General features: G+C 41.7%; 2 protein-coding genes across 10 annotated transcripts in view; one reads left to right on the top strand and one right to left on the bottom strand.

Annotated features, from left to right (window-relative positions):
- The window catches only part of SEMA4D (semaphorin 4D), a 143695-nt gene extending 140789 nt beyond the window's left edge, over positions 1 to 2906 (top strand). Inside the window, exons 16-17 of the mRNA XM_014577957.3 lie at positions 1783 to 1880; positions 2767 to 2906. Coding sequence (XP_014433443.2) covers positions 1783 to 1880; positions 2767 to 2796 — 128 coding nt within the window. The 3' untranslated portion in view covers positions 2797 to 2906. The remainder of the gene's footprint in view (positions 1 to 1782; positions 1881 to 2766) is intronic.
- The window catches only part of SECISBP2 (SECIS binding protein 2), an 86779-nt gene that overhangs the window by 29471 nt on the left and 29484 nt on the right, over positions 1 to 27824 (bottom strand). For 3 of the 9 annotated variants that reach the window (XM_075931873.1, XM_075931879.1, XM_075931880.1), the window contains 8 exons: positions 26619 to 26788; positions 24662 to 24800; positions 19783 to 19942; positions 15803 to 16023; positions 15373 to 15527; positions 14480 to 14690; positions 12465 to 12569; positions 2885 to 8498 (listed from right to left, as the gene is read on the bottom strand). In XM_075931873.1, coding sequence (XP_075787988.1) covers positions 12481 to 12569; positions 14480 to 14690; positions 15373 to 15527; positions 15803 to 16023; positions 19783 to 19942; positions 24662 to 24800; positions 26619 to 26788 — 1145 coding nt within the window. In that variant the 3' untranslated portion in view covers positions 2885 to 8498; positions 12465 to 12480. Of the gene's footprint in view, positions 1 to 2884; positions 8499 to 11493; positions 11621 to 12323; positions 12570 to 14479; positions 14691 to 15372; positions 15545 to 15802; positions 16024 to 19782; positions 19943 to 24661; positions 24801 to 26618; positions 26789 to 27824 lie in introns of those variants that run through there. The other 6 variants (XM_075931875.1, XM_075931878.1, XM_075931877.1 and 3 more) reach the window with 4 other exon arrangements.

Genomic DNA, 27824 nt, shown 5'->3' with positions numbered 1-27824 from the left:
AAAAGTAAGTGCTTAAATCCAGCTGTAGGTACTTAAATAAGGAGCATAATTTTCAAAAGGCTGAATGCACCCCTCAGCTCTCCCTGAAGTCCGTTCTCACAGAGTAGTTATTAACGGTTCACAATCCTGCTAGAAGGGCATAACACGTGGGTTTCCACAAGGGTCTGTTTTGGGACTGGTTCTGTTCAATATCTTCTTCAACGATTTAGATATTGGCAGGGCTCGACAAATCGCTGTATCTACTCGCCTGTGGCGAGTAGATTTCAGCCGGTCGCCTCATTCGCCCCCTCCAGAAAGTGCTGGTCTGGCGCGTGTGCTGTGTGGGGCTGGCAAGTAGATCTCACCAGCCCTGGATATTGGCATAGAGAGTATGCTTATTAAGTTTGCAAATGATACCAAGCTGGGAGGGGGTGCAACTGATTTGGAGAAGAGGGTCATAATTCAAAATGATCTGGACAAACTGGAGAAATGGGCTCGGGTAAATAGGATGAAGTTTAATAAGGACTAATACAAAATACTCCACTGAGGAAGAAACAATCAGTTTCACACATGCAGAATAGGAAGTGACTGTCTAGGAAGGAGTATGGCAGAAGCGGATCTAGGAATCATAGTGGACCACAAGCTAAATGAGTCAGTGTGACGCTGTTGCAAAAAAAAGGAAACATGATCCTGGAATGCATTAACACATGGGTTCCCAAACTGGGGAGTGAGAGGCAACCCAGCCTTTCTTTTCCCCCCCACCCCCGGTCAATCCCCCTGCAAGTTTTGCTGCTATTTTGGGGGGGGGGGGGGACCCGAACGTGAAGGTCTCTCAAAAAATCAAAAAGGGGCATGATGTCAAAAAGTTTGGGAACCACTGCATTAACAGGAGTGTTGTGATTAAGACACGAGAAGTGTCAGAGGGGTAGCCGTGTTAGTCTGAATCTGCAAAAGTGACAAGGAGTCCTGTGGCACCTTATAGACTAACAGATGTATTGGAGCATAAGTTTTTGTGGGCAAAGATCCACTTCATCCGACATGCATCTGACGAAGTGGGTCTTTGCCCACGAAAGCTTATGCTCCAATACATCTGTTAGTCTCTAAGAAGACACGAGAGGTCATTCTTCTGCTCCACTCTGCACTGATCAGGCCTCAACTGGAGTATTGTGTCCAGTTCTGGGCACCACATTTCAAGAAAGATGGGGAGAAATTGGAGAAGGCCCAGAGAAGAGCACCAAGAATGATTAAAGGTCTAGAAAACATGACCTATGAAGGAAGACTGAAAGAATTGGGCTTGTTTAGTTTGGAAAGGAGAAGACAGAGGGGACATGATAGCAGTTTTCAGGTATCTAAAAGGATGTTACAAGGAGGAGGGAGACCAATTGTTCTCCTTGGCCTCTGAGGATAGGACAAGAAACAATGGGTTTAAACTGCAGCAAGGGCGGTTTAGGTTGGACATTAGGAAAAACTTCCTGTCAGGGTGGTTAAACACTGGAATAAGTTGCCTAGGGAGGTTGCAGAATCTCTACCTGTAGAGATATTTAAGAGCAGGTTAGAGAGACCTCGATCAGGGATGGTCTAGAATGGTACTGGGTCCTGCTGTGAGGTCCCTTCCAGTTCTAGTGTTCTATGATTTTATGAATAGCAGTTGCATTCTCAGCACTTGTGTAAATCTGGCCCTTTAAGTTTCTGGGGAGTGAGAAAACACCAGCACCCCTGACCATCAACCACCTACCTTTGGAGTCAATGGTTATTTGATCACAACCTATGCACATAGTTTGTTTCATTACTTACCATTTTCAGATAATACAGGTCAGGCTGGATGGATAAAGGAGTATGACCTCTGGAGAAGTGCAGTCAGTGAACATGACACAATGATGCAAAACTGGAAGATGACCTGGGTAAGTTTCTTTGGCGCAGACATGCATGTGCTTGTCTGCTTTAGTGAGTGAGTAGGAAGAGCCAGAAAATCCTTATTTTTGACTCAGTACACTTGTGGAGACGGAACAGAATAGGATTCCATGTATAATATTGCTTGCTTGTCATTGTTAGATCTAGAAGCACTGCCTTCTTCTGGGGGAGGTTTAAGAAATAGTACCATAGGGATTGATGCTGGGAACTGAACCGAGGCTCCTAGAAATGACACCAAATTGTCTCCGGCTACTTGAATCATACCTGGAAATGCTGTTATCGAAAGTATCCCTGTTGTGCTCAGACTCCATTAATTTGTCTTGACCATATTTTCTTTCCCTTTTCCTCTTCTTTATTCACTGAGCTTTCTTCTCTTTTGACTCTATGAAATGGATGGTATTAAGAGTAGGCCCAACTTTCCTTGATAATGGACCAGTGTGGGGATGGAGCGCTAAAGTGGTTTTACACTACCTTTACATTTATTCCCTCCTCTAAAATGTGTTTGGACCAGGGACTTATTTGGTTCTAATGGCTGCTGATAAAAGCTGGAGTTGCAGGGATGTGTCCTGGTTGATCCCAATTCGCCAAGCTTTACCCCCCTCCCTCCCCAAAGATTATAGGTATGTCCCTTAAGTTGGCATAATTGCCCCTTTGTGCCATCAGTGCAACTACATGAGGCCAAGAATCTGGCCTTTGAAGTTGAGAAAAGAGCAGATTCAGTCACTGGCAGGTGACTGAATTGCCATGTCTATAGCAGTATGTTTTATATGCACTGGCAGTAGCTATAGGACTGGCTGTATCTAGAATCAGCTCTTTTAATATGAAAATATTAATCTAATTTTCTAAAGTAAACTGAAAACTATCTTGTTCTTGCAGGAGAGCTGCAACAAGAAAGATGCTCCCTAATGGACAGACAGAAGTAAGACTTGGCAGATAAGGAAATGTCTGAAAATTACAGCTTCCAGTACTCTAACCAGCGCATTTGAAAAAGGATTCAGCAGGTGTGGGTAGCTGGTAGTGGGGCTTGCTGTTCAAGAGAATCTGCTGAAAATTTAGGCAAAGCAAGATTTCCTCATTGCACTGAAGAATGTTTCATCTACTACCAAGCCAATCCTCCTCCCTTGGAACAATCTGATACCAGTTCTTTTTCTACTAGTTATTCAGGACTAGAAAGTGCTTTGACTTGTGATGCCCTAGATCCTGTTTTAAGCAGACCAGGTAATTTTGATTACAGCATATGAATTTATTAAAGCAGTGGCAATTTAACAAGGATTTGCATCACTTATATTTTAAATGTTTTTCTGAAATGTAAAGAGTAAGGTTTACCTTCAATGTCAGTTCAAGACTTTTAAAGAACATTCCTTCTTGTATGGGCAAATTCACTTTTTGCTTGTGTAAACGGGTAGCAAAGCTATAATAGTATTTCAATGAGAGACTAGTGTGTGGTTCATCTGGAATGTAGTACATGAATGCTTTTCATCAAGTAGAGAGACTCTACAATTAAAAGTTGTTTTTGAAAAGATAAATTTCTATTACACAAATTTGTGTATTAAATATAATTTAACAAGGTACAGTCAATATTTTTAGATACAGGACTCAGAGTCCTGATTATGCCAACTATAATCTACCAAATTCATAGTTGTTAAACATGAAATCTTGTCTTTGTGTACTTGTACTATTCAGATTTAAAGGGAGAGATCAGCATTTTTCAAACTCAGGGTCCCCAGGTTATTGTAGGGGAGTCATGGTATTGCCATTCTTACTTCTTCACTGCCTTCAGAGCGGGGCAGCTGATGAGGATCAAGCACTGAAAGCAGCAGCCCAAAAGTAAGAGTAGAAATGCAATACCATATACTCTACCATACCATCCATACTTCTTCTATGTTGCTATCTTCAGAGTTGGGCTCTTGTTCAGCAGCTGCTGCTCTCCACCCACCTAGCAGCAAGGATGACAATACCACAACCCTTCCTTCCTAATAACCATCTTTTGGGTCAGGATCCCTACATTTATACCACCATAACATTTCAGATATTTGAAATAATGAAATCTACTATTTTTAAAATCTTGATGACTCTGAAATTGACTGTGAATTTGATAGGGCGCTAGCAATAATATAAACCACAGCATACAACGTGCTACAAAATGTGCATAATTTTTTGTGCTTTGAAAGATCAAGTTTGTTTTATGCTAAACATCTCTAAACAAATTCAGCAAATGATTAGGGCTAAAGGTGAGACCAGAATTGTTTGTTTTTATTGTTCCCCGTAAACTCAGACAATAATATTAAGATAACCAGCCAAGTTTTGGGTACCTACTTGTTCCACAGTGCTTTTGGTATTTTAAAATAAGGTTGTTTTTATTCTTTGCAGAAAGATAAAAGTTTGAGACAAGTTTCATTCTTCTCTCTTCCTCAAAATTCCACTATTAGTATTATGTAGAAAGCCCTCACTTTTAGCTTTTCTTGATTGTGTTGGGAATGGTCTTTCCAAAAAAACCAACCCCCTGAATTCTCTCCATAATCCTGAATGTACATAAAATACATTTTTTTCCACACTTACCTGAAGAATTCCTTTCTTTGAGCAACAACCTCTACAGATCTTTTACAATGGTACTTCAGTCTTTCTGGAGCTCAGAGACTAGACCTGTCAGCAGGGGAATATTGCAAGCTTGAAGTTCCCTTTTGTTAAGCACTTGTACAGGTAGGATAATTCTAATAAGTCTCACACTGTTAAGTATATTTTGAGGAAAAAAACAACAATTTCTCCATGTAGTGCATGGTGGGCTTGTCTTCACTAGGGATGTAGAAGTGTAACCATTCAAATAGTTAACTGATAAGCATGAGCGTAACAGTTACATGCTGGGGAAGGCGGGGTAGCAGGCAGTACATGCCGGGAGCTGGTTTAAAAGCCGACTTCCGGTCTGCACAGCAGGCTCTGCAGTATAAAACTTATACTCTGCCTGCAGCTCAGTCATCTTCCCAGCGTGCACTGGCTGCCGGCCCTAATCCCAGGAAGCTTTATACTGCAGGGCCTGCAGTGTGTAACTGCTAAGAGATTTAACAGTTAACATGGTTACCCTAAGTAATGGCTTTTTAACATCCCTAGTCCTCATTTGATAAACTTAGTCCTTGAATGTTAATTTCCATCTCAGTTCTGGATGATCCATTTGTCCCTAGGCTGGACCAGCTCTGTAGACCTTATTACTTGAAGAAAGTAACTTTCAGGATGGCACAGATAAGTTTTCAGACTAAGGTTTACAGACCTACTAGAATGGGATTTTCATAGCAGGACATGGACATTTGCTCCTGGAGAAAATAATTACTTTTAGCAAAAAAAAAAAAAATAAGATGACTAAGATGCAAAATTTGGTGAAAGCTATGTAGCAGCTCTCAATATCAGAGACAATGCTCATAAGGACTGGACTCCCTCATGAGGCCTACCTTCCAAATTAAAAATACAATACCAGGTCTTATGTGATAAAGCTCCCTATCTCCACCATATTTCACACTCCATTTCCAGCTGTCAACAAATAGATTTGAGCTAAGGATTAAGTCCTATATACCTGCCTGAAACCTATTTAAATCCTTACATCTCTCCTCTCCCTACCTCAGGGATAAGTCATGTGATTTTTAGGTTCAGAGACTATACTTAAAATACTGTCCACCATTTTGCATAGCTTGTGAAAGAATGCAAGGGCACGTAAAGGAGAGTTCATACTTTTTTTTTTTTTTGGCTTGAGTTTTCACACCAAAAGGAAGGCTGAGAGATGCCATCTTAGGCTTAGCTACCTGTGAAGGACCTGTAAAGAAAGGAGGTTACATTTTTACCTGAAAGATTAACCTGTCAGAATTGCTGAGCTCCTGACCACATGGGCCAGAAGAGGGTTAAATGTGGCAACAGGGTCAGAAAGCCCCTTACAATGGAATTGGGAGCAGCTCTGCTCTGTCCATGACTCTCAGGCATGAGGTAGCTGAGCTGTAGTCAGAGGCATGGCTGGATCTTCCAACTGGTGCACTTCCCTCATGGAGATAATACTGTTGTTATCTCTGCCTGGCTTTTTCTTGCCCATGGAAGAAGAGGTAACTCGACTGGGCCTGAGTGGTGAGAAAAATTGTCCTCTACCCCAGAGCTGGCAAAGTCCCGCCACAAGACAATTGCTAAGGACAGGGATTTGGAGCAATTACATTTTTGAATTGCTCCACTCCAGCTCTGCTCCATGCTCAGACTCAAATTAATTTTTAACTAAATAAAGTGCATACTGTAATTTTGAAAAAACATTATTTTTATTCAGTTTTAAAACAATTTAAATGTCATCAACAATGATACAAACTCGAATCATTCATAATTCAATCTGTAAAAAATTATTGCAGCAATCAAGTCTTTCATAGCCTGCCTCAGATCATTTAAAATTAACTTTAAAGCCGAAAACAGTCACTCTACACTAGCTTGAGTTGTTGGCATCCTCAAAGCAATTCTACAGGCAGCCTGAATGCGGTGTAGGAAGTAGTGAATGACCTCAAAAACAGACTTAACTTTTAGCCTACCAATAGGCTCCATCACCTCACAACCTTCCCGAAAGTTTCTCTTGAATAATGCTTCATTACAATTATGAATCACAGAAACTCGCCAGCGTCTTTCTTGTTTATCCAATTCCTTTCTGAAGTTGTCATCTTCGGAAGAATTGGTGCTTGAATCAACTCTATTTCCCTGTGACGTCTGAAGACGTCTCAGGGATGAACGCTCGAACACAGCCTGCTATTTCTGAACGATGTGAACTTTACGAAACCGCAGATTTGATTGTTGATGACTCCTTTTGTTGTGTTTTGTTTTCTTCAACCTCTTTTGCTGAGTTCAAATGTAGCAATAGATTTTGTTTTTTGAGTCATCGAGCAATATCAAGGAGCCCTTCCTTTGCCTTTGGTATTTCCCTTGAGGTAAGAAATCGGATACCATGGGTCAACACAAACTCCAGCAAGGAAATGAATATTGTCAAAAAGCTTCTCTGCATTTCTGTATGGAGGATAGAATTCTTTCTGCAATTTGTCCACCATTTTCTTGCAAGAATTTTGACAGTTGCCATTCCTTCATTAAAACTCCCGAAGTTACATCAACAGCTTGAAGATTCACAGTTGTTTGGTTTGGCTTTGCTAAGAGGTCTCTCACGTTCTTCACTTCATCCCATTCAGCTTTTGTTAACTTGAGTTCTCTTGTGCCAGCAGCAGCCACTTGTTCATAGTAAGATTGAAAAATGAGAAGCCGCTCAATCATCGCAAATGTTGAACCCCAGCGAGTCACAGTATCCAATGATTGAGTTACCCTATGTAGATCAAGCAGAACACTGGGGGTTCGTAGTTTGACAACGACTTGTCGAATTTTTGCCAGAAATTTCTTTGCATGTTTTTTGTTCAGCCCATCCCAGATTGCCAACTGAAGAGCGTGAATGCCACACCTCATCAGTTGGACTTTTGAGTTGTCCTCATGAAGCTATGTTGGAAGTATGAGGCTACAGTCATTAACCCATTATGCAGCAGCATCCATGTTGAGTTAGATTTCATCCATTCCTTTAGTTCCTTCATCAGGCAAAATAGCTTCAGTTCTGTCCGCATCCCTGTTCTCAAAGGTAGAAATGGTTTCATTGTCCTCGCTGAAATTTTTGACGGCACATCATGTTTGCTGCATTGTCAACGCAGATGCTCAGCACTTGCATTTCACTGATCCCAAATTTTTCTAAAGTAGCTTTTACTTGACTTTTCACGTAGGAAGAATTGTGACGCCCTTCAGTGTCAATTATGTCCAAGGTTTTTACCACAGCTTTATCTTTTCCTTCTTCGTAGTACTAAGCATTGATTGCAAGGAAACTTCTGTTTCCATGGGTTGCCACATCCATTTTCAGGTAGCACAATTTCTGCTCCAAAGCTTTCTTGAGCTCTTCGTGAGCAGACTCAGCTGTGCTGACAACTAAATGATGAACCACATCGTGCCCTGTCGAAACGCCACACTGCCGACCCATTCACCTGCAATTTTTTGGAATCCTTTGTTCTTTAGCCTGAAGGTAGTGAGTGGTGTTGAACTCAAGCAAACCATTTCCATCAGCCCTTCACGGAAAGTATTGGCATCCATGGTGACTGTAACCTTTGAGGACTTCAAATATGAGTCAAGTTTTGTTTGCTCAATTTTGGGTTTCTTTTCAGATGAAGCTCTGCAAAAAATCTTTTCTCCAGGAGTTTTCAGAGAGCCACATGAACGTCGTTTAGCTGCCTCATCTTCCTGGTTCTTTTTTGTAACCAAGGCCGCATAGTTTTCAGGATGGTTACGTTTTACATGCCACCAAAGGTTAAAATTTTTCATGGCACTTGCTGCACTTGTCTTGAAGCTACAGGGTTTGAGCTTGCCATTCACTTCCTTTTCTACCTTGCACGTTGCCAATTTCTTCTTTGCTTTTCCCAAAAGCCCAAATTTGGACTTTTCAAATTCAAAAGTAAAGACATCAAAGAGATCCTTTTCCGTAAATCGGATATCAATCATGGGGGGGTAGATTTGATTTTTTTTTGTTGAAGCCATGGCCAAATCTTCTTGTGCTGCTACCGCATCCAAATGTTTCTTATGATCTTCGAAAAGCAATGAACAAAAGCATTACATTTTTTTATAGTGCACCTGCTTGTGATATCTTAACCACTTAAGGTACTTTGAATTTATTTTGGATTTTCTGGACAATAATGATAATTTTCTTTTTACACAATTATTATTAAAATATATTTTAACATGTTTCTTGCAGTTTTAATGAAGTAAGAAGTATTTATAATACACATAATTATACATTTTTATTTATAAATTGCGAGTTCGTTTTTATGAAATTTTGCGGTAAAATATTAATTAAACTTTAAAATTTCGAATATCTCAAACACTTTAATATAGATATATCAATGAAATTTAGTATGTGCTGTAGCGTTAGGACATGCTATCACTGTTCTACAACATTAATTTTTGGGAAGTAATGAGGCTGCACATTACAAGTTTGAAAATAAACACATATTAATCTAACACATGGGTTCCCAAACTGGGGGGGGGGGGGAGAAGAAATTCCAGGGGGGGTATGAGTCAACCCAGCCCTTCCTCCCCCCCCCCACAAGTTTTGCTGCTGGGGGGGGAGGGTTTCTCTAAAATAAAAAAGGGGGGCGTGATGCCAAAAAGTTTGGGAACCACTGATCTAACTAATCTATGTGAGTACATACTCGCCTAACCTTGGCACAAGGGTGGGGCAGTTTGCAGTGTTGCTGAAGGTCTGATAATTATCTGATTCTTTAATAAAACATACCTTCAAAAACTTTTGTATCTGTACATTAAATCTTGATTTTGGCCAAAGTGAGAATAACTGTGACATATTACGTAGTAAATGTTAATATCAATTGTTATACAATCTGAAACTTTTTGGCACCTTTAGGACTTTCTTGCTAAAATATTCATTTTGGATTGAAAATGGAAAAAAACCTGGAGCAGTGAAGATTTTCTGTGCTCCAGGCTCTGCTCCAAAGCCCTGGCTAAGGAGGAGGTAGTTGGAGACACAGGCCTTTCTTTTTGCCTCTGGCTGTGAGAAAGAACCTTTACAACTGGTGAGGCTGTAATTCAGCACACCACACATAAGTGAACACTGTGGAGGAAACCACTATGAATTTATTAAAATCAACTAAAAAAAATTAAATGTGTAGAAGTGATTGTTGGCCCAGCAGAGGGAGCTAGTTGACATACTGCTTCCTGCAATTTGAGAATCTGTTAAGTTAAAGACAGAGCATATTGTGGTGGTGCACACAGTAAACCACGTTGGAAATGAAGCAGTGGGGGGCAGTGTCCAGCAGAGATTCTCTTACAGGGATGTCCGAATGATAACGACATTGAATACTTCACACTCTTGAAACACATTCATTACTTAATCATCTTCCACACACTAATTCTGCTTTCATCAGCTCTACCATACACACAGTGGCTGCATCTAGACTGGCATGACTTTCCGGAAATGCTTTTAATGGAAAAGTTTTCCATTAAAAGCATTTTCGGAACAAAGCATCTAGATTGGCACGGACGCTTTTCCGCAAAAGCACTTTTTGTGGAAAAGCGTCTGTGCAAATCTAGATGCGCTTTTCTGCAAAAAAGCCCCAATCGCCATTTTTGCGATCGGGGCTTTTTTGCAGAAAACAAATCTGAGCTGTCTACACTAGCCCTTTTGCGCAAAAGGGACTTTTGCCTGTACGGGAGCAGAATAGTATTTCTGCAAGCACTACTGATTTCTTACAGTAGGAAGTCAGTGTTCTTGCGGAAATTCAAGCGGCCAGTGTAGACAGCTGGCAAGTTTTTCCGGAAAAACTGGCCAGTCCAGACACAGCCAGTGGGCTTGTTAGAGAGGGCAAGGACAAAAGTTTGTTACAATGAAAAACTGTTAAGGACACTAGCATTAGGAATAGGTATGTTAAAATGTGGATAATTGTGTAAACCTGTAACCACTGAAAAACTCAGCCATTACATGCAGTCAAATCCCAAGAAGCTGCTGTGCTGTCTTTTAAGCCAGCTTCTGGCATGCACTGGTTCCCAACAGCAGCCCTGCTCATGGAGAATGGTTTACTGCCTCTGATACAAAGGCAGCAGCTCTGAGTGGCAGTCAGCACCCCAAGAGCCTGCGTGTAACCATGAATGTTAAGCCCAGCCTTATCGATTAACCATTTACACAGTTATGCATTCACAACCCTAGTTAGGACTTGACAGTCATTTTTGTGTACTTTTAGGGAAATGCAAAATGAGCTGTGCAGACTAGTAAACCTAGAGCATATAGAGTCTCATCTATGCAATAACTTAGCTGCCTCTTCAGCTGCAAGCCCCTTTCCATGACGCAGTGACAAAGGGAAAAGTTTAGCCTGAAAACTTGCTCACCCCATCTCCCCCAAAATCCATGAAGGCCTTTCCTATAGTGCAGGGGTGGGGACCCTTTTTTGGGTGACAGGGCTGCTCACAGGTGAGAAAAAGCAAAACACACCCTCACTGACATAGCCCCCTGACAAACATGAAGAAAAATTCCCCTCACAGAACTAGAGCTGGGGGGGGGAGGGGCCTAGATCCAAGAAAAACTAGGCTCCCCAACCCTGCTATAGTGGTTATATGCACCTCTAAACATTCTAATACTGTGGTTCTCAAATGGTGGTCCATGGTGACATTTTCAGTGGTCCATAGGAACACTGTCCAAAGTCACACAGTGTTCACAAGCACGCAGCGCGTCATCCATAGCGTCACCTAGGATGCAACCGCGTTGTGTTGCCAGGAACTTCCGTCTGAGGCTCTGAGCATCAGTGTAGCTGCCGCCGTCATGCTGAGCAGTTGCTGTGTCGTTCATCCTGTGCTACGTGTGCTTTTTTTTGTTTACAGGTGTGGTGTAGTTGGTAATGACAGGAAGAAATGTCAAGCGCAAGTATTCAGAGGACAACATCAAATTCGGCTTCACTTGTCAAGAAAAAGGCCGTGTGGATTTGCCACAATGTATTGTTTGTTTCAAAGTCTTGGGGAATGACTCAATGAAGCTGGCTAAGCTGAAACTCCATCTCAAAGTGTCATCCCAACTTGCTGCAAAAGAATGAAGATTATTCTGAGCAGCAGTTATCAGGTCTGAAATGGCAGCACCTCGACTTAAGTGCATTTTCAAAAAGGAGGTGGTCTACGAATATTTTTTGATTGGCCTGGTGGTCGTGCACTGAAACAAATTGAGAACCACTGTTCTAATAGCACAGTGCAAACAACAATCACCTTCATACGCAAACATTTACTGGGCCAGGAATGTCCACTGCCAGCCCAAATCCTTTCAGTTTTGGACTCACACAGGTTAAGGTTCAGCTGCAAATTATAAAAACACAGATCTCCTATCCAATGATCTGTTCATTGTCAAAGCAAAGGTACTTTGTTTCCTTTACTGACAACTCCCCACCCATCAATCTCATGCTTTCATTATGTTCTAACCATAGGACACCAGGCAAACAAACAAAAACCCCAAACATTTTGAGAAATCAACATATCTTACACAGTATACAATGACATCACTTATACTGTAAATGACTTCATAGGTGTGGCTTTTGGCTCATCTGCATAACACCCCCTAGCAACTGCTTTCCAGGGGACTGCTAGACAAGATGAAATAATAAAATCATAGAATATTAGGACTGGAAGGGACCTCGAGAGGTCAGAGTCCAGTCCCCTCCCCTCGTGGCAGGACCAAATACTGTCTAGACCATCCCTGATAGACATTTATCTAACCTACTCTTAAATATCTCCAGAGATGGAGATTCCACAACCTCCCTAGGCAGTTTATTTCAGTGTATAACCACCCTGAAATGAAAGTTGCTTTGAGCATTTAGAAGCAGTGCATGGTGGAATACACAAAAAGGTACTAATTGCACCTGGGATTTATACCTATTTTATTTTTCATAAATAAAACGAGAAATTGTATTTTTCAGTTTTATCCTTATTCAAATTAAATATACTATACTTTCCTACACCACAAGTTGAGATTGGGTCATTTGTTTTTGATAATTCAGCTTTACCTAGGCTCTTCTAAATTCAGGTCAGTATTTCAGTAGTTGCATTCTTTTCTAATTCCAAGGCATAAGGGTTATACTCCTCCTCAAGCTTTCTCTTCCAGATTTTGACTGTAAACAAAGAAGAGAATAAGGAAAATCACTTTAATTTCTCCCAGGGTATCGTACAATTCTTCTTCTAAATTTAGTATTCATAGACAACCCTACTGCTCAATCCCACAGAATGAAGGCCAACGTAAGAATCGAGAGAGAAATCAGCATGTAAAGGACTCAGACTAACATACTTGGCAGCACCTGCTGGAAGACAGTCCCCGCAGGCCAAATTTCAAATGATCTAAACTATGTTAATTGTGTCAAGTTCCCAAAATGCAGCAGACTCATTTATCTACTGCTGTTTCAGAGTAATGGTCTGAAAGACAAATTTCCAATGCTGTATCATGAGCACCTTTTATAGTTACAGGTCCTAAATATGCACACACAAAAAGTTATACACCAAGGCTACATCTAGACTGGCCCCTTCTCCGGAAGAGGCATGCAAAGCAGGCAAGTCAGAATAGGGAAATCCGTGGGGAAAAGAGCATCTAGACTGGCGCGATCCTCCAGAATAAAGCCCTTTTCCGGAGGATCTCTTATTCCTTGCAAGTAGGAATAAGAGATCCTCCGGAAAAGGGCTTTATTCCGGAGGATCGCACCAGTTTAGAAGCTCTTTTCTGGCTTTTCCCCAAGCCGGAAAAAAAGCGGCGGCCATGTTTATTTAAATCCCGTGGGGGATATTTAAATCCCCCGCGGATTTCCTTATTCTGACTTGCCTGCTTTGCATGCCTCTTCCGGAGAAGGGGCCAGTCTAGACGTAGCCATACAGGGATCATGCCTTTAGTCCTGCAAATGCAGTTACCTACTAGGGATATTTATGGTTAACCAGTAAGCATGACCCTTAGTGTGAGTGAGACTTACTGATAATAGTTAACCAGTGGGGGCTGCTCCAGCCCCGTGGGCTCTGCTATGGGTGGTGCGTGCTCCATCCTGGCCAAAGCAGCCACCACCCATAGCAGGCCCGGCCAGGGTGCACCGCTGGCAGGGACGCTATAGCCCAGATGGAGCAGCCTCGACTGGGCTCAAGTGCTCCCCCACTGCCACCCTCTTTCCCTGCTCTGGTTAACTAAATGGGATTTTACATCCCAATTAGCTATAAGGTGAAGAACTTCATACAGTAAAGAAATAGTTTAGGAAAGGAAGAATCTTATGCAACTGAAGCTGCAGTAGCAAATTAAGAAACTATTTATCCAGAGTTTAGCCAGACTGCTTGGACCAATTAGTCTTATAAGTGATGCCAGTGGATTTTTAAGAACCACAAATGGTTGGGAGCGCTTATTAACAAAAAGCAGAATATGCCATTTACAAGCTGGACTATTTCAGAAAGTACTTAGAAGGTTGAGTGCCATCTCCTAGGGGCATGTTCGTCTACACATCAAAAGCCTACCCGAGCTAACTTAAATATAGCTAGTTTGGGAGACGCAATAGAGAAAACAGCATAGGTAGCATAATCCCAGCATAGACCAGAGTACACTTGGCTTGCTAGCCAAGATCATTACCTGTTCTATTCATTCCCTCTGGGACACCTGGCATTGGCCACTGTTGGCAGACAGCGTACTGGGCTGGATGGACCTTTGGTCTGACCCAGTATGGCCATTCTTATATTCTTATGACTTCCTTGCTATTGCTACCAGCGTTAGCTATGTTAAGGCTAGCTTAGGTAGGATAGCCAATGTAGAGCTTTTGCTGTACAGATGCACGTAAAAGTGTCACCAGTAGAACTTTATGAAATACTAGGTTTTCCTTGGATGTTTTTCATTCAAACAACAACCAAGTCTGACTTGGGTGTAAACAAAGTAAGGTCACAGGTCAAGGCGATATGGTTTGCCCCTCCTAACCAGCCAGTGGTAGTCTGCATTGTCTCAAAGATTCTGATCAAAGGAGAATTTGAGTAGGAAAGAAAACTAACTGAACCACTCAATACTCACTGTAATTTGGTACATCCTCATCAGATTCCACATGAGGCGTTTGACCAGTCTTAGGCAAGCTCTTCTCTTCACATTGAGTGGATAAGATAATGCTCTGTTTTTCTTTTTCACTTCCTCCTCCTTCAGCTGCCTCTTCCTCTAAAGCTGCTACCATATCTTTATATGCATGCCTGGCTTCCATTGTCAGTTCCACCATTTTATGAAAGTGGTCCTAACGTTGGGGGGGGGGGGGGGGGAGGGCGGGAGGGGAAGGAGACAGGCCAATGGTAAGAAAACATGAAACACTATTATGGCTCAAACCAGCGATCTAGGGTCACCTGCGGTGCTGGGAGCAGGTGTCAAGGGTCTACTACTATAAACCAAAGAGCAAGTCCAAGGATGAACTTGCTAGCACCCAAGGCAGAAATCCACAGCGTAAGCCCTGTCACTTGGGGCTGAAGCAACAAAGCTTCAAGGAGTCCACTGTGTTGTGGGGACCCACACAGTTGCCTTGCTTGCTGTCTCCTAATGTCAGCCCTGGCTTTTAAGCTATTGGATATGCAGAAAAACTCTTGAGACAAAGATGGGCAGAGGAATTTTTATAGCATGTTGGAGGCCTTGGGGAGGGAGGGCGGTGGGAAGGTCAAGAATCCTTGGTTTAAACCATACCTCTGCTGAAATGTGTAAAGATTTAAGGTACAAGTTTTGCACCTCTTTTACTCAGAATATTAAATAAACATGTGGGCTATATATAATATAAATATAATGTACTGGGATTTTGTTTAGTAACCATTTCTTCTTTTTTTGGTTAAGAATGGCCAAGAGGGAACTAGTTCCAACAGTCAGCCTTTATTGTTTACCCATGCAGAGTAATATGAATTTAAAATATGGAACAAAAGCTTTGTTCAACTCACCTGAGCACCATCGTAACTGAAAATTCCTACCACACTGACAGGCACTGCTTTGTTCACACAACGTCCCAGAGCTTTCCGATTCAGAGCAAAGACAAATGGGATATTCTGTTCACAGGCACAGTCAATAATGGCATGTAGAGTCTCATCCAACCCACCTGGAACAGACAAAGAACTGAGAAGGAGACTATTCAAAAAGTATAATTTATTCAATACAGTTATAATTAACAAGGCATTACAGCCAGAAGTTCATTAGTTAAAAACTACAGGTTTAAAATGCAGCAGTTAGAAATGCCAAAATGTTCAGTGCAGAGCAACATTACTTGAAGCTTAATAGCATACTATAGGATCTGCTCATCTTTTTCAAGAAATATATGGAGAAATTGGAGAGGTTGAAAATAAACCTTTTTTTTTTTTTAAATAAAACATTTACCTTTTGACTGAATCTTTTCACAGTTTGGAGAGATGATGACACATTTCAATTTTTTCAGCTTCAGGTGTTTCAAAACTTCTCTGAGCCCCATAACAAGTCTGCGTTTTGTCTTGGCCTTCACTGGGTCTTTTTGATACAAGCGATCTTGGAAACGAACCAGTTCTTTTAGAAGATCTGTCACACAACTGTCAACTTCTTTACTAAGTACCTGGCTACAGTAACTAGAAGAAGGAATCAGTTGTTTAAGTGTTAAATATTCTGCAATTGCAAGCAGAATACTATACTCTCATATACATGTTTTGTATACTGGACAATAAAAAGTTATTCAGGTTTTCCAGTGGATTACAACGTATTTATTTCTTGATACTCCAGCTCCCTTATCAAGTTATGCTAAGACATGTACGTCAAGACAAAAGATTGGTTTTGCTAATAAAAGTTTGTCAATGTATTTTCACTCATTAGAACCAAGAGGTAGCAAGCATATTTTAGTACTGGTAGTTGATTTGTATAGCAATCAGCTATACGAGATTAAAAAGGCAAAGTTGTTGCTAGAGTCAAAGTCAGCTGTATCATTATTTTAACCATGTCCTTGTGATCTGTCTGTGGAGGGAGAACCACAGAAAGAGTAAGATTTACCTCATTCCTCGTAGCACTGAGTGAAAATCAGTGTGGAAAGTTAAACTACATCTGCATTAGAGACTACACAATGGCACAGCTGTGATGCTGTAAAGCCATGGTCACCAACCAGTAGATCGCGATCTACCGGTAGATCTCAGGGGCTCTAAGAGTAGCTCTTGAGCCCTCTCTGAACTGCGCACCTGCGCAGTACATTTACATTAGATGTCCTCATGTCCATCAAACTGTCCTCATGTAATGTAGGCGGGGCTTCAAGGAAGGGGCGGGGCAGTAGATCTTCGCCTGTTCTGAGACTTAAAAAGTGATCTTGGGTGTAAAAAGGTTGGAGACCACTGCTGTAAAGTCTCCCGCATGGTCACTCTATGAAGTCAGGCAAAAGCTCTCCCATTGGCATAATTAAACTTCCCTCAACAATTCTCTCACCAACATAGCATTGTCCACACCAGAAGTTCTGTTGGTGTAAGTTACTGTAAAATCTCAAATATAATGCACATTTTTTCCCCAGAGTTATTTTGGGTCAAAGTCGGGGTGCGCATTATTGTTTAATTATTTTGGCAGTTCCGTGTCAGAAGACAACGAACCTCCGCTATGCCGACGCCACGCTAAGATGGCAGCAAACATGAAATCAACATCAACTGAAATGGTAGAGATTCCCAGAATGCTTTAAAATATTTAAAAACAAATAATATGAAATAGTTTATAGTTAATTAATTGCTGACATTTATGAAAATAAATGACGTGTATTCTATAGTTGTGCGCTCACGTGCAATCAACTGGCAATATAAAAAGGCAGGAAATACGACATGCCGGCATACCATAGACTTGCAATCTAATAGACTAAATTTAACAACGCTTTCATATCTATGACGACAGGTATCATAAAATACATGTACAGTGGGCAAAGTTGGGGTGCACATTATATATAGGAGTATAGATTTTTCCATTATGATAAAAGTCAGGGTGCGCATTATACAGTGGTGCGCATTATATTCGAGATTTTATGGTATATGCGCCAGGAACGGGTGATTCCCCCCTCTACACTTCTAAGCAACATAAGTTTTACTGGCAAAAGTGTTAATGTAGATATAGCCTTAGCTTTCCCAAAGACTCCTCAACACTGGTAGCCACCTCCTCTCCCAAAAACCTGAAGGCATGGAGCCAAGCTACCAGAAAGCAGGGGAGTAAGTGGCTACATATTGATAGGGTATATTTATATGGATAGTCCTAAATCCCCATAGATCTAAGGCTAGATCCATGCTACGGGGGAATGTGTCTTAAGGTATGCCATTCCAGCTATGTAAAAAAACATGTACTTTAAGCTGAGATTTTGCATCGTCCTTACAGCAGGAGGTTGTTATTTGAAATACTCCAGTCAATTTCCCTTTCTCCTTGTGAGGAGTAGCAGTACCAGCACTGATGAGGGTGCCCTCAGCATTCAATTTGGCAGGTCTTTACTAGATCCGCTCTATCAAATGCCAGAAGATCCAATGCCGCAGCGCCAATCTTCCCACAAGCGAACACATGGCCTTTAGATACACCAAGATCTCACACTTTGCAAGTCAGAACTTTGCTTTGTTCCGCTGGAGGAATACTGGAGCCAACCAGTTATTCCCACACTAGAAAAGCGGCGAGGAATCCTGTGGCACCTTATAGACTAACTGAAGTGTAGGAGCATAAGCTTTCGTGGGCCAAGACCCACTTTGTCAGATGCATGTAGTGGAAATTTCCAGAGGCAGGTATATACCTTATTGTTTTAATGGACCTGCCTCTGGAAATTTCCACTACATGCATCTGACAAAGTGGGTCTTGGCCCACGAAAGCTTATGCTCCTACACTTCAGTTAGTCTATAAGGTGCCACAGGACTCCTTGCTGCTTTTGCAGATTCAGACTAACACGACTACCCCTCTGATACTAGAAGACTAGAGGGTTCCTATAAGGGAACCAAAAGGAGTTTCTTGCTCTTCCCTCCAGGTATTACCATAAGAGATGATATCTGGACTCCTAATTCTAATAATTATTAACGTTAAAACAAACTATGTTTCATATTGATTAGTTTTTAATTTCAGTGGGGGGATCTTTGGATGTGTCAAGACTACACGGTTTTTTCAAAAAAAAGGCCACTTTAAAAAAAAAAAACTTCCCCTGCATCTAGACTGCTGCTGCATTTTTTCAAAAGTAAATTGAAAGAACGCGGCAGTTTTTTTGACCGCAGAAAATCTCGTTTTATGAGGAATAATGCCTTTTTTCGAAAGCGCTCTTTCGAAAAAGGGTGCTATGTAATGCAAACTGCTTTTTTGAAAGAGAGCATCCAGACTGCGTGGGTGCTCTCTTTCGGAAGTACTAGCTGTAGCCTAGACGCTCTTTTTCGAAAGAGGCTTGCAGTCTAGATGTAGCCTTTGGTAAAAACTTTATTTATCATTTCAGATTTACCTCAATAACAGCTTAATGGACTTGTCCATTAAAACAATACAATGGAAATCCAAAACAATTGTAATCCAGCTGCAGAAAAGAGAGTCCTTCAGACCCTGAATGCCAATCAGTAGACGACCTCTATGATTGAGCGGCCCTGTGCATATGCAGACCTGTTTGCCATTTTCAGTGAAATATTATTGCGGTGCGATGAACAAAAGACATTTGTTCATAAAAAAAAGAAGCAAATGTTTACTTTCACTTTTATCTAGGGTAGAAGGAATACCAAAAGAATGACTCTTTTTACAGTTATGTCAACAGCTGTTTCATTTTTCCTACAATGGATATCTGACTTGTTATTCAAATATAATAACCAAAATGTCTCTGTTAAAAAGAGAGAATGTACACAGAACTGCTATGATAACATTTCAAATGTTCATATAGAAAACTTTTTCCCTTGATTTCTCTGTGTGCACAACACACATAAACATGTCATTTGACTAAACGCATGCCACTCTCTGCACCTCTATCATCCTGTCTGGCAGCAGAAAAATGAAGGACATATTCTAACCATAATGAGTGTTTTTGGAAAGGTGAAATAGCCCTAATTCTCTCTCTAAATGATTAATTTCACGTTATAAGCAAAGTGTTTGTTTCTAAGGAGTGGCTGCTTCTCCTTAATCTGCGCCACTAAATCCTCCTCTTCTGGCAATCATGATTTGCCTTTGTAATCTGAACAACATGTTAGTACTATATTTGCTTCTTACTAAGATGTTGCTTATCAGGTGCCAAACTGCTGAATAGTTGAAAATAAGAATTGAAAGTGTAAGTCAGTCAGAATTTCACAGAATGATACTGTTGTAACTTAACTCTCTCAAGCAATGCTAGTGGTATCATAATATAAAGGAAGTGCCAATACTAAACAAACACTTACTCTCTGAATTTCCTGCTATGAATTTTCGGAAGGCTGGAGTTGAGCTGTGTTAGAGTGGAGGTACTTTCTGTAGAATCCGTGAGCTCTTCATGTTCCAGGAACACTTCTGTTCTAATCTGAGCTACAGCAACTGAAGTTATGGGAACATCTTCCACTAGGTCTAAACAAAGTTGTATTTATTAGAGATGTTAAGGAGGGAGTAGAATTGTTATCGACTACACAATTAGTTGCTAAGGGAAGTTAAAGTGCTCAGTCCTGGCTCGTGCCAGGTCTGGGACCTACCCCCATTGCAGCTTTGCAATTCAGTCCATAAATAATAATAGTCCAATAACTCAGAAGTGTAAACTGATCCGTTCATCTTAAATAGGTTTTCTCGTCTCCCACTATCCTCAAAAACTACCCCAGCCTCTATGGAGCTACTTCAATTTTCAAGACAATTTCACTATACTCATGAGCGATGGAACTCTTTATGCAGCGGCTGTACCTGAGAACCCCCTTGATAAAGTTAATCCCAACTTGCACCACTAACTCTATCCCTGACCCTAACACAGCACACTAATAGTATGGTTGGTAGCAGTGCTTTTTTTCTTTAAAAAAAAAAAAAAAAAAACGGTGCCAGTACTCCGGGGAAAAGGTGTTGAGCTCTGACTGGAGGTGCCGGTATTGCGTACTGGGCAGTACCATCACAAAAAAAGCACTGGTTGGTAGTAGCACTGTTGGTAGCAACAGTAACTGTGATGGAAGCAACTAACTGACTATCCAATAAGCAAAAATTTATCGGATAGTCAACATACTTGCTATATCTATCAGAAAGATTGGTTGGCAGAGATTGGATTAATTATTATGAGCTAACATTTATGGTCTTAAACTTTTCTTGATAAATAAAAATTACTCTTACTGATGCCAGCATTATGGTTTTACAACAGGAAATGTAAACTTCACATCAATGATTAGCATAGGGGTTTCCATTATGGGTTCATTTCCTGATGTTCAGCAACCACTTTGATCATTTTGACACTGATGAACTCTGAAGCCACTTGGTTTTCTTTGATTACACTCAAGCTATTCTTATGAGAGAACTGTACTTGATATAACAACAGCCATTTGGTACACTCTGGCACCATTAACTGGAAGCAAGAATATCACAATCAGGAATAACTTGACCTTTGCATAAGCATATGAAATAGCTGTAGCTATAGCTTTGCTAATAAGGACAGAGAAGGCAACAGATTCAGAAGAATAGGAGGAAGTGTGAACAACTAACCTTGAACCATGAGTTTCTTGCTGCTGTTGTGACTACAAGTAGCTATGCTGATAACCAGAATTATTATTTTTTTGCTCATGTTAGCAAAATTGTTAACCTATTAGGATTTACTCAGGTTGGCTATGTCTTCACAGCAAGCAGTTATTTCGACATAATGTTGAAATAATGTCGGGCTGGAGGACTTCTTACTCCGACTCTGGAACCCTCATTTCACGAGGAGTAAAGGAAGTTGGAGGAAGACTGCTCTCTCTCAGACTTCCTGCTGTGCAGACAGCACCAAAAGCCAAAATAAGCCTTTTCAACTTAAGCTATGCAATTGACGTAGCTCAAGTTGCGTAGCTCATTTCGGCTTTAGCCCTGCAGTGTAGACGTGCCCATCATGTGCTTTGTTTTGAGCAACCTATGAAAAGATTAGCATGTGTAATTTGGAGAAGTGTAAAGAGGATTTCTACAAGTTAGGAGGCTGATATATGATTCCCCAGCAGCTAGTAAAAAGGATGGCCACCGCTCCTCATCATCTCAGATTTTGGGAACTCTAGACTTTTGGTGGGTTTTTTTATGTGTGCTGTAGACTCAATGAAAAAGGATGTTTGAGTAAAATCACTTTTGTGCATACCATTCATTTATCAGACGGAGGGGCTGTCTCCCCCACCACCACCCTCAAGTGATTTGTTTCCTGAGACCAATCAAGAAACAAAGATTAGTTATCATAGTTTTGGGTTCAGAAAACCGTAGGTAACATTATGTCCTGCACTTACGTGTACCCATTCATTACAGCAATAAGAGGGGGTCTTCCATTGCTGTAGTTAATCCAGCTTCCTGAGGCCACCCTACAAGATACACTTACTTTGATGTATCTGTTGCTCAGAGGTGTAAAAAATCCACACCCCTGAGTGATGTAGTTATACCATCCTTAATTCTCCATGTAGACAGCACTATGTCAGGGAAGAGCATCTCCTGCTGACACAGTTATTCTACTCCACAAGAGATGGAACTAAGAGCTCTCCCATTAAGCATCTTCAGCAAAACACTGCAGCTTTTTGTATCATAGAACTGTCCTGAGACCTATTGCTGTCTATAGAAGGGTTAGGACAGCTCATCTACATTGTTCACAAATGTGGATTTTCACCTCCCTCCCTCCCACGAGCAACGTATCTGGGTCAACTTACATTTTTAGTATAGATTTGACCTCAGCTACATTTTTCAGGGAATGGGTGAGGAGCATGCGGCATGATTACATTACCCTAAGGCTGCTGCTTACTAAAGTCTTCCATCTTCCTTCTTGTTAATACTCAATTATTCTATAGCAAAATGTAAATATGCATATAGGATTTTAGAACAGTTTGAAATATAAGCTCTTAAAACTATAAACTTTGCTCTCAGGGTAAAATTTCCAAAAGGACCCTGGCTAAGAGTAGACAGGCAACAATGTGCACACCACTGTCTCAAGAGACTACCAAAAGCAGGACTCAAACTTACAACAGTGTTTACACCACCACTGAGCCACATATTTACTATAATATCAGACTACCTTGAAAAGCTTTGGCTTGCAAGAAAACACTCCCTGCTGCACATGAGCAAATGTTTTTCTGTAACTAGTCAACTTGATGTGGGCAACAATGTAGATTAACTTTTAGCATATAACTTAAAGCACTGGTTCCCCAAAGCAACAGTGTTGCCAAACATCTGAGATCACCTGCTTGAGATGGATCTCAGAGTTGTAGTGTGCCCCAAGTGCATACAACTTTTTTTTCCACAAGCACCAGAAAATTCTGTCGTCACATGATTTTAGGGAGACTGTATTTCTGGAAACTCTTGCTCAAACAACCTCTAAATTAGACAACTAACTCTACCTCAGGCATCCACATGGCACCACAATTTTGAAAACAATTCAAGCAAGCATGTGGATTTTGGAACACTTGGAAAAATAGCTGTTAAAACAGCTAAATAATCTCAATCTTCATTATAATAAATAAAAAAGCCAATTACAAAAGGACAGGAAGTTAAACTTTAAGTATTCAATATGCTCAGAGAAATTCTTCAAAAATTGAAGTACAGGCAGTCCCCGGGTTACGTACAAGATCGGGACTGTAGGTTTGTTCTTAAGTCGAATTTGTACTTAAGTCGGAACTGGCATCCAGATTCAGCCACTGCTGAAACTGACCAGCGGCTGACTACAGGAAGCCCGAGGCAGAGTTTCTCTGCCCCGGGCTTCCTGGAATCAGCTGCTGATCAGTTTCAACAGCAGCTGAATCAGGACTCCTGGGGCAGAGCAGCTGGGGTGCTTCCGGGTTGGCCCAGTAGCGCCGAAGAGCGGCGCTGCGGGACCAATCGGCAGCGCCCCAGCTGCTCTACCACAGGCGTCCGCGAGAAAAGCCTGGTCTGCTTGGGAGGGGTGGGGGGGCACTAGCTGCGCCCTCCCCCTCCCCCCCCCAGCAGACCATGGAGATGCGGGCGGCGGGACCAAGACACACTGCGGTCCCGCCGCCCGGGTCCTCCGCAGCTTTGCTCCACGTCTCCCTGGTCTGCAGGGGGGGCCCCCCAGTAGACCAGGGAGACGCGGAGCAAAGCCGCGGAGGACCCGGGCGGCGGGAGCGCTCAGACGCGCCGCGGTCCCGCCCGGGTCCTCCGCGGCTTTGCTCCGAGTCTCCCTGGTCTGCAGAAAAGCCCCGTTCGTAAGTGTGGATCTGACGTAAGTCGGATCCGTGTAACTCGGGGACTGCCTGTATTCAATTCAAATTTAAATTCTTAAAATGTAAATTCATAACATATATAAAACATATCTCCCAATACTCTGCGCAAATTTAAACTGGGAATAATGGATTAAAGTTAGTAAGGTGGAAACGTGTCTGATATTAAAATAAAACCCTCACAAACAATATGATTTATTAGCCTGTGTGGAGTAGTTTCCCTTTGAATATGGTAGAAGTAGAAGCCCCTCTGAATAATCCAGACTAGACAAAACAGTTAGTGTAGTGGTCTACAATGGCAGAAAAACAGATCAGAGGACCTTAAGGAATCTTTGTATCTCTAGATTCAAGTTAGGTAGTACTGCAGGAGACGTGTAGAGAACTGTATGACAATTTGGGCAATCTATGTACAATTTATAAATTCTATTTGATGCTGGGGATTCTAGGAGACTGAGTCAAACTTCAAGCTCCATTTTCCAAATACGGCAGCACAACGAGTATCCAGCTAGAGGAGCTTTACTAGGGCTATGACATAAAGTTACAAATACAGTAAATCCAGTGTGCGTAGAAAAGGGTTAGACTGGACTCCCAATTACCCAGCAGCACAGACACAGGTTATCAGCTCTGATGCACTCTTCTAACAGGGCTAGAAATGTGCTCAGCAAAAAATCTTTTAGAAAACCCGTAGTGGAAACCTGATCCCTACACTAACCTTCATTTCACAAGGATTTTGTACAAGTTTTTATAAGTAGCATGTGCAAGTGCACCCATATGCCCACCTACACATCATATTGTCTACTCATCAGAAAGTACCAGTGCAATGTGATATTCCTGGTGTTAAATCCAACTAGCTGGCTCTTTAAAAATAAATAAAAATCCTCCCACATATCAATGCAAAACAATGACATGCAGCATCAGGAAATACCTGTACTAGTATCCTGAGAATGTGTCTGATCTTCAGTTGCGGATTCTTCACACTGATGAACAGTGTCTCCATCATCTTTTGGAACTGCTTCCTGTTCTAACAGGTGCTGTTTTCGCTGCTCTCTCTCTTTCAAAATAATCTTAAAAATTGAACAATTCAGTATCATGCAGGCACCAATACAATGGAATGTTAACATCAGGCCCACAGACAAACATTAATTTCTCCATGTCACTCATGGTTTGAGTTTCATTGTAGGCATATCCCCTCACACCAAGCTCAGGCAACCTGATGCCAGTAAGAGTAAAGAATCACACCAAAAGCTACATATGCTCTAGCCTGCCTCTTTACCAATGGGGAAAAGATGGACTTTCTGCACCTGCATTAACACTAGTGCTGTCTAGTGGCTACCATCATAACTGGAAAAAAGAGCCCTCTGGTGGTCAATTACAAGGACTAAGAGAAAAGCTGAAGAGCAGGGATGAATTAGAGCAAGAAGGTGGCAGAAAACAAAGAAGCAGATAAAAACACTTAGGTGTGAACATAAAATGTGGGCGTAGTCCAGCTGCATACACACTTAATGTACTTTGCTGGATTTAGGCGTTACCACCTCGCTGTGTAAAATCCAGTCAGTCTGTAACACAGTGTTGCTCCCCACTGCAGGAGGTAAAGGAAGAGAAATCTGAAGGGGTACAGAGAAGAAGGAAGAGTAACGGTACAGAGTAATAAACGGGAATACTGGGGATGAGGACAGTTATGTAACACAATCTAGTTTGATGAATCATTACAACTCTTTCTACAGCAGCGGACAGCTACTTGAAATCAGTCATCCTTCCTTGTATTTGCAACAGTCCTCAATGTAGCTAGCTATTGCTGCAGGTAACATGTATGGGGTTACTGGCTCCTTTGACTTATCCAAGTTTGTCACTACAGGTTGGACCTCCGTGGTCTGCAGCCTAACTGTGGGGAGCTGTGCTCTTAGCCCTTCTGGTAGCTTACTGCCAGCAGCCCACAGCTCTACCAGCCCACAGAGCTCCTAGGCATCAGCGCTCCACTGGGACTCACTGGTCCAGGAACATCCGTAGTCATCCTGGACCAAGGATGTTGCCAGACAAGAGAGTATCAGTTTACACAGGTTCAACCTGTACTCCCACCACAGAGCCCAGTTTCAACAGTCAAAAACAAGTCTGTATAAGAGAAGCATCAAGAAAAAGCAAAACCCGATACATCTATTACAACAGGTCTAAAAAACAAAAACAGAAACATGGAGAACACACACACAAAAAACATGGTTCCCTGCCCTTAAATTTAGTCTGAAAACTGATGAACAAAGGGAGGTGATGTCCAAGGGAACACACAGGAAATTAACTATAGTTTTTATACTGTACAATTTTCAGGCACACTTCAGCAGTGCAGAGCAGTTACTAAGTCATTCTAACAGGTTCCATGAGCACTCTCGTTGGGTGAAACTGAACTATGCTATGCCACTGTCCTAGCATAAAAGGATGCCCAACAGCTATAGGAAGGGGCCTGGAGATCTTTATATCTTCAGTTTCCACAAAAGCCCCATAGCCAACCAGACAGAGATTGGAGAAAGCTCCATGCTGCCCTGATTTATGCTTGAGATGCAATCACCCTGTCCAAACCTGTACGCAGCACTGCTTGGCTAAACTAGAGAACGTGGTACTTAATACACTTCCCCATCCCAATGATCTGAATGCCTTTTCCTACACACAGTCCTCGTGCTACGAAGTGGCTGGAGTTCAGAACAGAGAATGATTATTTGGAACAATGATAAATATATTAAGCTTGATCATATACAGAGACTTTAAAAAAAAATCAAGGATCTCTAAAACTGAATTTGAGCAAGGCTGAAATCCAGATTAATAGATTTAACAGATGATGATAGCTCAATTAGTCTCTATAAGCATATTTAATAAGAGGCAATAAATTAGAGCACCTTTTTAAGAGATGTTGGTTTCTTTGCTTTGGGGACTTCTCTCTGCTTTCCTTTCTTTACCAAAGGTGCACTGGAGTCCAATGGATTATGTGGTGTCTTCCCTTGATTCAATTGTTGATTTTTTGTTACTGTTGTAGGTTCCTTTGAAAGTATTGGTATGGCTCCACCAACTGAGGTAAGAGAGAGTTTTCATCACACACCTGTAACTCAAAGTTAACATCTGAACAAAATCTAGGCAAGTTTAGGGTTTATCTATCATCAGTGTAAATCCCACAATTCCCTATCAAATAGAGACACTTTTATGCAATTGAGTCAGGGGGGCAGGGAAGGCTTAGTCTGTGCCAGCTCCTTCCCAAAAAAATATTCTACCATCCATCTATATTATCCCATAAATCTCAAAAAAATGAAGAAAATTTCAATCATGGGAAATTTTAGGAAGTTCTACGAGACCTGCCATTTGGGATGTTATCCGCCCCCCCCACCCTCTATAGTTTCTATGAGGGATGTAACATTTCAATTAATCAGCTAATAGAGTAGTCGATGGAATTTCTATCAATTAGTCAATAAGGGATGGGGTGGAGCGCTCGCTATCCCACCTGCGCCTCTGTCTTTTAAATGTAGTAAGAGCCGCCCGTGCTGCTTACTACATTTAAAAGTAACAGGAATTCAGGGCTGGCGGGGCCTGCTTGAGTCCCCGCTTGCCCTGAGTTCCCGCTGCGCGGCCTCTGCCTTTGAAATGTAGCTCTTGCAGAGGCACAGCAGTCGGACCAGTGCAAGTAGGGACTGCTTCAGTCCCCGCTCGTGCTGTTTCCCCCTGTGCCTCTGCCTCCCCTGCCGCCCCCCATGCCCAGCGGAGACAGTGCTGGGGGGGAATTGGCTTTTAAGCCGGCTCCCCCCAGCACCAGCTCCTGCTCCCCTGCCTCTGATATAGAGGCAGCAAGGGGGAGGTAATGGGGGGGAGAGAAGCAACTAGTCGCATCCCTAGTTTGTATCTTACCTTCAATTATGTGCTAGAGCTTTTAATATACTCCTAGTAAGAGTTTCTAGCTGCATAAGTCTGTGAAGCTTTCAGGAACAGCACAGAAATCCTTTTACCTTAATATTTTGCCACATATTTTTCTGAAAACGTTGCAAGCCACTTTTTGTATCTTTCAGATGCCTCTACTTAGAAATTTTAAGGGATCAAGCAAGTTACTCAGAGCTGAT

This window comes from Pelodiscus sinensis, chromosome 6 (genome assembly GCF_049634645.1).
Source record: "Pelodiscus sinensis isolate JC-2024 chromosome 6, ASM4963464v1, whole genome shotgun sequence".
Lineage (NCBI taxonomy): Eukaryota > Metazoa > Chordata > Testudines > Trionychidae > Pelodiscus > Pelodiscus sinensis.
The sequence above is the reverse complement of the archived record's forward strand: the minus strand, read 5'-3'. Positions and strand labels throughout refer to the sequence as shown.